At 35.1% G+C, this 12274-nt stretch overlaps 1 protein-coding gene across 1 annotated transcript; it reads left to right on the top strand.

The window, feature by feature from the left end:
* The first annotated feature begins 4975 nt into the window (after window positions 1-4975).
* Window positions 4976-11649, top strand: LOC126712432 (ABC transporter B family member 13-like). Its single transcript, XM_050411757.1, has 10 exons — window positions 4976-5337; window positions 6496-6550; window positions 6666-6841; window positions 6939-7139; window positions 7398-7657; window positions 7744-8057; window positions 8197-8420; window positions 8784-9567; window positions 9702-9943; window positions 10159-11649. Exons 1-10 carry the CDS (start codon window positions 5071-5073, stop codon window positions 11380-11382), a joined length of 3747 nt encoding a protein of 1248 aa, XP_050267714.1. The 5' UTR covers window positions 4976-5070; the 3' UTR covers window positions 11383-11649.
* The last annotated feature ends 625 nt before the right edge of the window (window positions 11650-12274 follow it).

A 12274-nucleotide genomic window follows, 5' to 3' on the forward strand; every position in this document is an offset into this window, starting at 1 on the left:
AAGTTACACCAACTTTAAATAATGTTACACAACTCAATATTTTTTAATTAAATGTGAATTTTGATAAATCCACCGCTGGATTACATTATCTTCTGTATATTCTTGATACTTGCAAAATTTTAAAATAATTAAAGATCAATAAACATGTCATCAATAAATTATTTAGATTCAAGTTTTTGTAATTTAAAATAATGTATAAAATTTGAGTTTATGGATCGAATGGTAAATTACATCCAATTGGCATGAAAATTAGCATGCATGTTGAGAACATATAGAACATGTAATTCAACGGTTAGATTTTCAAAATATGAATTTAATAACAAGTTATTGGATGATGTAACACTGCTTAGAGTTACACTAAATGTAACTTGAATTCAACCTATTAAAAAATTATTAACAAGTGTATCTTATATATATATATATATATATATATATTTTTTTTTTTTTTTTAAATGTACATTAGATATTAAAAAAGAAGACGCTTTGGTAAAGTCTGAGTACCATTTGGCCGACTAGTATAAAATATAAAGGGCAAAACTTAGATACAGTATTTTAGGTACTGTTCGTTAAGTACCCCTTTTAAAATTTAGCCACCTGGCTATTCACTTAACGGAGCAAACGTGCGTTAACAGTTAACATCCTTTTTCCATATTTTTTTTCTTCTTTTTCTTTTTGGCTGTGTCCTTCAGATCTAAAAGCCAAAGTTCATGACCCAAATAATACACTGACCAAGGTATCATTTTCAGCTGCAAATTTAGCTGAACCATCATAAGAAAAAACTGTAAAACATCCTCAGTCTGGCCTGACTAAGCATAACCAGAAGTCAACGAAGTCCAACAACATACCACAACCTTATCAGGCATTTCATCAAACAGTTTACGCGCAGACACCAAATCTTTAAGACTCTTACAATAAGCTGCAAGAAAACCATTACACACAAACGGATCACCAAGAAACCCCATTTTCACAACATGGGTATGAATTTGTTTGACATGATAGGCGTTATTGGACCTAAAACACGCCTTTAGGAGAAAACAAAAGGAAAAGTCATTAGGTAAAAGTGAAAGTGACCTCTGTTTCAAGGTTTTGAAGATGAAAAAGGGATGGGAAAAGAGACCCTTTTCAGTTAAGACTCCTCCTTTTTTCTTGGAAAAATTATCATTAACCCATGTAGTAATTATTTAGAATCCACACTCCAGCTACCAAAGCCAGGCACCTACCGAGCCCAACCAACTGTTCAAATTGCAAACCAAAGTTCAAATCTTTGAGATCAAAAGCCAGCAACCCCATCGACTTTCTGACTGTTTAAGGGTTAGATCGGGAAAAAGAACTATCAAGAGAGGAACAAAGAAAGAAATAGAGACTGGCATCCAACAAATCGTTCAATTGACAACGCGAAACACACGAGCCAGCCCTTTCCTCCTTTTGAAATCTTGATTTCTTCAAAATCTAGAGGTCTGAGAGTGTGAGAAGAGGGACGTTGGTCTTCAAAATCTGGGTCATGAACTCTGGTTTTCACACATCTGAAGGAGAAGGAAAAAAAAAAAGAAAGATGTTAACTGTTAACGCACGTTTGCTCCGTTAAGAAAATAGACAGGTGGCTAAATTTTAAAAGGGGTACCTAACGAACAATACCAAGGTACTGTATCTAAGTTTTGCCTATAAAATATAAATACCTGCCCTCATATTTATTTTCTTTACTCCTTCTCCCAAAAAAAAAAAAAAAAAACTTTATTCTTTTGAAGCTCTACTAGTTATTAGTATCACCCAATAGTCTCAACCTGCAAAAAAATAAAAATAAAATCATTACATAATTTGATTTGATAATTAGTACTACTAAGTACTATCTAGACAAATATAGAATCCGTTTGGATTGAACTTATTGTTGCTGAAACTGAAAACTGAAAATACTGTAGCAAAATAATTTTTAAATGTGTTAATAGTACCGTGAGATCCATTTTTAATATTTTTTAGTGCGTGAACAGTGCTGTGAACAGTGATAAATAATGCGTGAACAGTGATTTTTGTTCCCTACATAGTAAACCCATGTGATATTACTATTCACGTGCGGGGAAAAAAAAAATCTAAAAACGCAGACGCCTACTCCAAACAGCATCATACTTATCCAAAAAAAAAAAACCTAGACAAATATAATATGTTAAAAAATAGAAATAAAACAAATGCTTTGAAAATAAAAAAGAACAAAAAATATTTAACAATAACTAAACCAAACCCTAACTGTGATTTGACTGTCCTTTACTTTATTTTAAAATGATAATTTTTTCAATTAAAAAAAGAATGAAAGAAAAAGGATAAGTCTAATGGACCAAACAGGACCGATATTTGACCAAATAGACTGAACTGGCCAAATATACAGAACAGGACCAAAATGGACTAAAGTGGACCAAAAAGTAAGAAAGCAAGATTTTAGAACAAATTATTAAATTAATTAAAATAGTAGGTTAAAAATGTTATAATTTAATAATTAAAATAAAAATTATAAAAAAACAATTAATTTCGAACATATTGGAAGCTTACAATAAAAAGCTTGAAGAAAAAATTAATTCGAAAATGTTAATCAATATAAGTAAAAGTTAATTAATTAAACAAAAAATTGATTGATATAAAAAATATAATGTAAATATAAGTTATAATTTATATTTTTATGCCTAGTGTCAATTTATTTATTTGTTTGTATAGTACAACTATGCACAAGCCGAGTTGAGATTAAAGTTCTTAACTAGACCACTTTTGATGGGTTGGACCAAAACGATAGAACTTTAACTTATAACGTCCGCTCAATAATGATTACTTTTTATTACACAGAGCTCCGCCCATGAATGTGTCATTTTTTCCAGGAGACGCACCTATCTCTGCCCATGGATGTACTGAGTTCCAATCATAAGCAAAGTATAGTAGTATTAAAGAATTACAGAAATATGTACGACATGAAAGATGTGCATACTGCATCACTGCTACTAATAGGTAATAACTCATGGTCTATAGATTCGTATACCCACCCAATACGAATTTTGGCTGCGTTTGAATTGACTTCAAAGTGATTCCAGAAATGATTTTCCGGAAAATAGGTGTGTTTGGTTGTTACTTCAAATTCGGTCAAACTGAAAAGCATTTCCAGTTGACCGAATTTGAGAGCCAAAACAACGGAAATGATTTTCCGTTTCTATTTTCACTTCAAAGTACTTCCGACCTTGGAAAATAGAAGAGAGAGAAAGAGAGAGAGAGATCGCGACATCACCGTCCGCCAACATCACCGGCTTGCACGGTAGCGCCGATGGCGATCGCAATCGCGATCTCTGCTTCGATCTTCGCGCAATCGCGATTGATGCATCGCGCGAACGCGATCGACGCATCGAGCCGCCGATCGCGATGCGCCGACCGCTCCGATCACAATCGCGCCGATCGTGATCTCTCCGATCGCAATCTCGCCTTCGTTTGTCCGGATTTGATGATTTTTTGCTGGGTTTTGTTTGTGTTTTGATGAATAAATGATATTATATAATCGTTTGGTAACCAAGAAAATGTGAGCAACAAGTAGAAAATGTGAAAATGTGTTTTCTATGGTATTTTCAAGAACACAACCAAATATCAGAAAATATTTTCCGAAAATTTTTTTGAAATGCAACCAAACACATGAAAACAGTTTCCTTTCCGGAAAATAGCATTTCCGAAAAATAGAATATTTTCCGGAAATACTTTTACACGAACCAAACACAGCCTTTGTTGTGCAGCAAAGCAGTTTGGAAGTTAGGATCATTCAAGAAGTCGGGTCTAGTCTACTACCAGGGGCGGAACTACAGTGGGGCAGGGGGGGCCATTGCCCCCCCCCCCCTCCCCCCCAAAAAAAAAAAAAAAAGCTGTATATATATATATGTTGAAATTTTAAATTTTGGTCCTAATAGACCCCCCCAGTTAAAATTAAAAAAAAAAAAAAAAAACTGGTATACATATGTAATTTGAAAAATTAAAATTTGCCCTTAAATATATATATTTTTGGATCTCCTCTGAAATAGTGCCGAGTTCCATTTTGATAAATGTGTTGAAATGTTTAAGAAACACTTATTTTATATGTAGTATTTTGTTAAATATGAAATAGATATTAGTTTTTATTTTCATAAAAAAAAATTTGTTTTAAGCTTTGCCCCCCTCAGGTTCGAATCCTGGTTCCGTCCCTGTCTACTACTGATTTATTATTTTTGTGTAGCACGTTTGGTTCTGCAAATTAGTACCTTCTTTGGAGGCAGACCCTACTCGACATTAAGTAAAATGGTTTAGCTAGTAGTGGTCCTAAGTTTTACAGCCACGAGGCCCATGACTAATTTGGCCCAAACAATAAATTTTTTTCCCAATTATTGAGCTAATTTTTTTGGAATCAGGTGGCAGAAGAGGATATAGTAAGTACAACAACAAAGGCGGCCAAAAGAAACTGGTGATTAATTGCCGAGCTATTAGCATATTATACCAAGTCGAGTGTGGCTACCACAATATTTTTATAATACTTTTACAATAAATCATAAGTGATAAGTTGTTATTGGTTCTAAGTTGAATTCAAAACTTAAATTATTTTTTTGTCTACCTGTAACTTTCAATAACAACATGACACTTAAGATTTGTTATGAAAATTTTATTAACATAGTATTTCTTTTAATTAATCATCTTCGTATCTTATATGGAAAATCTTATTACTCACTTTTATTGCATACTTTTGTACCCACCGTCATTTGAATCGTGTTTTAATTAAAAAAAAAAAAACATGATTTCTCAAATTTTAGTCATGTGATGATGTTTACCAAAAAAAAAAAAGTCATGTGATGATGTGTGTACAGTGAGTGTGACTACCAATAATAAAAGTTGAAAAGACAGCTAAGGAGGAGCCGAGTTTTCCGTTGGGTGGCCAACTGGTTATAACTTCACATTTATTGGCGCGAAGAAAGGCATATTGCCATCATTTTCAAGCTTTTTCATGAAAAGAAAGAGCGTTACGTGCTTTATTTCCAATTTCTGTTATCACTCTTAACTGTCTCTGCAACTTTTGGTCTACATTTTTCCATGGAAGAAGTGAATCTTTCCTCCAGTTCCAACCCAGTTGTAAAAATGGAAGATACATCTAATGCAAGCAAAAAGAAGAGTGTTTCATTACTTGGCCTATTTGCTGCTGCTGATAAAATTGATTGTGTCTTGATGTTTTTCGGTAGTGTCGGGGCTTGCATCCATGGTGCTGCACTTCCTGTGTTCTTTATTTTGTTTGGTCGTATGATTGATTCTTTAGGACATCTGTCCAAGAATCCTCACAAATTGTCTTCACAGGTTTCCAAGGTACGAGGAACTTTGATACCTTCATTTTGAATTTTGGATTACCTTTTAGTACTATTTTTTTTTTTTTGGAATTCATTTAAAAATTAGAATGAAGTAAGACTACTAACTAATGGGTCAAAATGGATAAATTCTCGGGGTAAAACTTAGGTACATAAATTAGTCACACTACATTAAGTTTCCCAATTGAATTAATGGTCCTTGGAAAAGATAACATAATTTATGTTTTACAAGGTGTTCGAATTCAATTGGGGAACCTAATGTGTCTAACAAGTTTAGCAAGATGTTTACCCATAGTTGATACTTTGCATGTGAGGTACAGAATGCCCATGTTCACCTCTTCTATATAAAGAAATAAGGAAGTCTTGTACTATTTTAGAAAGTTGTTATGAAATTTACCTAATGATATAGAAGGATGAGAGACAATTTTGGAGTTAAAAGGGTATTTAACTAAGATGAATTCAAGTTGATATCTTCCCAGCTCGTCCAACTACTATAATTAAAGACTGATTCAAGTAGGGCTGTTTTTTGTGTATGTTAGAAACTAGAATAATGATTAAAAAATTATATTCATAATTTCCTAAAAGTTTAAGCTTTTGAAACAATTGGTAATTTTATCACTTTCCTTTCAGAATTCATTATTATTGTTAAATATTAGCATTGATACACCATGTTGAATATGCTAGTATAGATGCGGAAGCGAAAGCATAAAGTATAAAACACAATAACACACGAAGGTTACGTGGTTCAGCTTCACGGCCTACATCCACGGAGGAAACCCTAAAGGGCTACATTAATAATATATTAGAATGTAGTAATACAAATCCTGTATTACAATGAATCATAACATGTGTATATATAGTAGACTAAACCCTAGACTAATAGACTTCTAGTACAAGTAGGAGACTTGACTTGCACACAAAGTAGAATTATACTTGGGCCTATGCTAATGGGCTAATATATCTCTAACAATTATAAAAGGTTTTGAAAAGCAGTCTGCACTAGAAATTTTGAGTTTTGCCCAACCATTGTTTTATAATGTATATCAGTTTGGAAAGAAGTAGCACTCAATGTTAGAATATACATAATGATTCAGGATTATTATCCTTTTTATATATGCACTTGTACTGCAATTGTATCTGAACTTTTGTGTTTTTGCAGTATTCTCTGTACTTAGTTTATCTTGGAGTCATTGTTTTGGCATCAGCATGGATAGGTATGTCTGATGATACTCAGTCTAATCTGGCTGGCATTGTTATCCTTTCCTGCCAACTGCTTTGGTTTTTTCACCTAGTTGAGTGTAAGCATCCTTGTTTACTTGATGTTTTCAGGTGTTGCATTATGGATGCAAACTGGAGAGAGGCAAACTGCTCGTTTGAGAACGAAGTATCTTCAATCAGTTTTAAACAAGGATATCAATTTCTTTGACACTGATGCCAGAGATTCAAATATTATTTACCACATTTCCAGTGATGCAATACTAGTGCAGGATGCAATAGGTGACAAGGTATATCATAATACAAATGGCTATGCTTGATGATATACTGAACAAATTTGGCATTGGATTTTAAAAATGAATAAGATTATATTGTATCTTAATGCAGACAGGTCATGCTCTGCGTTACATTTCTCAGTTCATTGTTGGATTTGCCGTTGGATTTGCATCAGTATGGCAGCTTACACTTCTCACCTTGGCTGTTGTTCCATTGATAGCTTTCGCAGGGGGGGCTTATACTATTATCATGTCTACCTTATCAGAAAAAGGTGAGGCTGCTTATGCTGAAGCTGGAAAAGTTGCAGAAGAGGTAAACAATTGCCTTTAAAACATCTCCTGCTACCCCCATTGAATTGTTGCAAATACTAATGAGGACATTTGATAGTTGTTACCTCTGTGTTGAAGCTGGATTTTAACATGGCAATTATCTTCAAATAACATAAAGCATATCAGCATAGATTTGATTGTTTATCTAATTACACCTTATCTGATTATTGAGTTGATTCTCATGTGTTCTGGCTTTAACACTTTTTTCTTTTCTTTTCCTCTCCCCTTTTGCATGGCTCAGGTTATTTCACAGGTTCGTACAGTGTACTCATTTGTAGGAGAGGACAAAGCAATTGATGCATACTCCAAATCACTTAATAGAGCCCTTAAACTAGGGAAGAGGAGTGGCTTGGCAAAAGGAGTTGGTGTAGGATTTACATATGGCCTTTTATTTTGTGCGTGGGCATTGCTTCTCTGGTATGCCGGCATACTTGTCAGACATCGGGACACAAATGGAGCAAAAGCGTTCACGACAATTATCAATGTCATCTTCAGTGGATTGTAAGTCCATTTTTTAAAGATGTTTGCAGGTATAACTGGTCCATTATATTTTTGTTTAGACTAAAAACAAACTTCTTTTTTTGTAGTGCTCTCGGTCAAGCAATGCCAAACCTTGCTGCCATTGCGAAAGGCCAGGCGGCTGCTGCCAATATCATAGGCATGATTGAAACAGATTCCAAGTCTTCTAAAACATCAGATGCTGGAGTAGTGTTGTCAAAAGTAGCTGGTCAAATTGAATTTTTGGAGGTCTGTTTTGCTTATCCTTCACGATCCAGTTTGGTTTTTGAAAATTTGAGCTTCTCAATTACTGCTGGGAAGACCTTTGCAGTAGTTGGTCCAAGTGGCTCAGGAAAGAGCACTATTATTTCCATGGTTCAACGTTTCTATGAACCCACTTCAGGTATGTAATGCCCACCTTAGCAGAGACTATTTATTTTTAGAGTCCAAATTGTGATTGTAGGAAAATTCACTAGTTGACTTTTGAATGTAAATTATTAAACTTCGAAAGCTCATGTGGCTTATGTCTGAAAATGTACAAGGTAACATACTGTTGGATGGACATGATCTCAAGAGCCTTGAATTGAAATGGCTGAGGGAACAAATGGGATTGGTTAGCCAGGAACCAACATTATTTGCAACAACTATAGTTGGAAATATTCTGTTTGGTAAACAAGATGCAGACATGGATCAGATTATACTAGCTGCCAAAGCTGCAAATGCACATTCTTTCATTGAAGGATTACCTGATGGTTATGATACTCAGGTGTGTCCTATTGCAAGCCCTTGTCTAGTGTACCGCTCATTGTCCATTTTTCATATAATGAAACTTAGTGCTCGTTCAGTAAAACAGTTTTAAACTGCACATTTTGAAAATTCTTTTTTTATTTTTTTTTATTTTTTTATTTTTCCGTTTCTTTTTTAACTTCACTTTTTTTCCTAGGTAAAGCTTTTTCAAACCACCTCATTTTCAATAAACTGAAAACAATAAAGTTTTATTATGTTGATCGTAATAAAGTTTTATTATGGTATACTACATTTAGAGGACAATCTTGGAACATGATCATAACCTCATTATTTTTGGCAAATATGTTGTCCGATCCTCAAGTTTGATGGTTGTTGAATTCAGGTTGGGGAGGGAGGAACACAGCTTTCAGGAGGGCAAAAACAAAGAATTGCAATTGCAAGAGCAGTGCTGAGAAACCCCAAGATTTTACTTCTAGATGAGGCCACCAGTGCTCTTGATGCAGAATCAGAACTCATAGTGCAGCAAGCGCTAGATAAAATAATGTCAAATCGGACAACAATCATAGTTGCACATAGGCTATCCACTGTACGAGATGTTGATACAATCATAGTGCTAAAGAATGGTCAGGTTGTTGAAAGTGGGACCCACATGGAATTAATATCCAAGGACGGTGAGTATGCAACTCTGGTGAACTTGCAGGTTACAGAAAATGTTAAAGATCCTAGCTCAATATCTCCCTCTGGAAGTTCAAGGCATTCCAGCTTTAGAGATTATTCTGCAAGTTCAAGGCATTCCAGTTTTCAAGAATATCATACTACAAGTGAAATGCAGCCAAGTGATCAAAACTCATCCCCATCAAAGCACACTCCATCGATTTGGGAACTACTAAAACTAAATGCTCCAGAGTGGCCTTATGCAGTACTTGGCTCAGTGGGTGCAGTTCTTGCAGGCATGGAAGCTCCTCTGTTTGCATTTGGAATCACACATATCTTGACTGCATTTTATTCTCCTGATCTTTCTCAAATGAGAGATGAAATCCAGCGGGTAGCTCTTATATTTGTTGGAGTGGCAGTTATTACTATTCCTATATATCTATTGCAACACTATTTCTATACATTGATGGGAGAGCGTCTCACCACTCGTATTCGATTATTAATGTTCTCAGGTTATTGTCTCTTCACCATAAAACTACAATTATCAAAATTAATAATCTTCTTCACTCAGGATAACAGCTACAAGCATGTTCAAAATATAATCATTCATTCTAATTAAGAACTATATGTCTTTCTTCAACTGCAGCTATCCTTTCCAATGAAGTCGGCTGGTTTGATTTCGATGAGAATAATACAGGCTCACTGACATCAATTTTAGCAGCAGATGCAACATTAGTAAGAAGTGCTCTTGCTGACCGTCTATCCACAATTGTGCAGAATGTAGCACTGACTGTGACTGCATTTGTAATTGCATTCATGTTAAGTTGGCGAATAGCAGCTGTTGTTGTTGCCTCTCTCCCCCTGCTTATTGGAGCTTCGATTACTGAGGTAAATTTTGGAAACCATTATACAGTTAACAATGAGGATTATTCAAGCACATGTACTTGTTGTCATTGCTATCTAGTATTCTTGATCACCTCTTGAAACTTTGTACACACTGATTTTTTTCTTCTTTTTTTGGTTTCTCATGAACAACATTTCAATTAATTAATTGGTTTATGTCCTTATATCCCTTCTATATTTGCTTTTCTTTTTATCTGCAGCAACTATTTCTCAAGGGATTTGGAGGAGACTACAGTCGTGCCTATTCTAGAGCAATTGCTGTGGCACGTGAAGCAATTGCAAACATACGTACAGTTGCTGCATTTGGTGCTGAAGACCGGATCGTAATGCAGTTTGCCTCTGAACTAAACAAACCAAACAAACAAGCAGTTGTACGAGGCCATATATCAGGTTTTGGCTATGCTGTATCTCAGTTCTTTGCATACTGTTCCTATGCACTTGGCCTTTGGTATGCATCAGTATTACTCAAGCATAGAGAATCAAATTTCGGAGACATCATGAAATCCTTTATGGTTTTGATAATCACAGCATTGTCAATAGCAGAAACACTTGCTCTTACCCCTGACATTGTAAAAGGGTCACAAGCACTTGGGTCAGTTTTCAGTATTCTCCAAAGAAAACCAGTTATCCACCCCAATAATCCTACCTCAAATGTAGTAACAGATGTCAAAGGTGATATAGAATTTAGGAATGTGTGTTTCAAGTATCCAGCGAGGCCAGATATCCCCATTTTTGAGGATTTGAACTTGAAAGTCTCAGCAGGAAAGAGTCTTGCTGTAGTAGGCAAAAGTGGATCGGGGAAAAGTACTGTGATAACGCTAGTAATGAGATTTTATGACCCCACTTTTGGGAAAGTTTTGATTGACGGATGTGATATTAAAAGCCTAAACTTGAGATCATTAAGACTGAAAATAGGTTTGGTTCAGCAAGAGCCAGCATTGTTCTCTACTACAATTTATGAAAACATCAAGTATGGAAAGGAGGAGGCATCAGAAATTGAGGTGATGAAGGCTGCAGCAGCAGCAAATGCTCATGGATTCATTAGTAGAATGCCTGAAGGGTACAAAACTCAGGTTGGTGAGAAGGGAGTGCAGTTATCAGGGGGGCAAAAGCAGAGGGTGGCAATTGCTAGAGCAATGTTGAAAGACCCTTCTATTCTTCTTTTGGATGAAGCAACTAGTGCACTAGACACAGCATCTGAGAAGCAAGTTCAAGAGGCTCTTGACAAGCTTATGAAGGGCAGAACAACAATTCTAGTAGCACACAGATTGTCAACTATTCGTGAAGCGGACAAAATTGCCGTGTTGCAATTTGGGAGGGTGGCTGAAATTGGTAGCCATGAGCAACTCACTAAAAAACCAAGCAGTATATATAAGAAACTAGTCAATCTACAAGAGGAAAAGAAGGCACAAGTACTTGGTTAATTGGTTTGTAATAGCCAAACATGATACTTTGGTAGCAAGAATTTCCCAGATAACAAACTGTGCATAATCTTAAAGCATGAAGAATTTAATATGAAATACTATAGAAGATGTACACATGCATATCAGCATATGTTGTTTTTCAGAGCTTTTCCAAGAAACTGTTGATAATACAATTATTGCATGTTTAATATGCTAGAAGTTTTGTTATACATTATTAGATGAGATGGATAAAACTTTGAAATTTGAATAAATACAGCTTTTATAGTCCTTATGTGATTTTATTTATTCATTATGTGATTTAACCACTTAAGCTTGACATCATCTACACTTACGAGATCATACTTTTTTTTAACCGCAATTTCATTAAGAATAAAAGGTAATACAACAATCGCACCTACATGCTTCCAGAGTCCAGACCCACAGGAGTTAGATTGCAATTATTACAAGAGAAACTAGCTTTAAGAGCAACTGAAAGTTTAGCAACAAAATGAGCTCTTGAGTTAAGAGATCTCTTATTCCAGCAAAACTCACAATTAACAGAATTCAAACTTAAATCAAAAGCATTACTAAGTTATGAATGTCAGGTCTCATTTTATGCTGATTAACCTAGTTTTTTTTTTTTTTTTTCTTCCTTAAGAAACTTAACCTAGGTTTTAGAGCATAAAGCATAGGGGAAACTGTATGTGGACATCTAAAGCAGAGTATTTGTGAGGAGCACACATAGGTTTGCCCTTCAATTAGTTATAAAAGTTGTTGGAGGGTTGTTGAGAAGTAAGAACTGAGAAATAGGCCATAGCACATGAAACTTGTACTAGTCTACTAGCCTATTCCCCATGTGCAATGTGCATCCTCCAAATGCTGGGCTGTGCCTGTGCATAATTGCGCAATTGCA

Source organism: Quercus robur, chromosome 2 (assembly GCF_932294415.1).
Source record: "Quercus robur chromosome 2, dhQueRobu3.1, whole genome shotgun sequence".
Taxonomy (NCBI): domain Eukaryota; kingdom Viridiplantae; phylum Streptophyta; class Magnoliopsida; order Fagales; family Fagaceae; genus Quercus; species Quercus robur.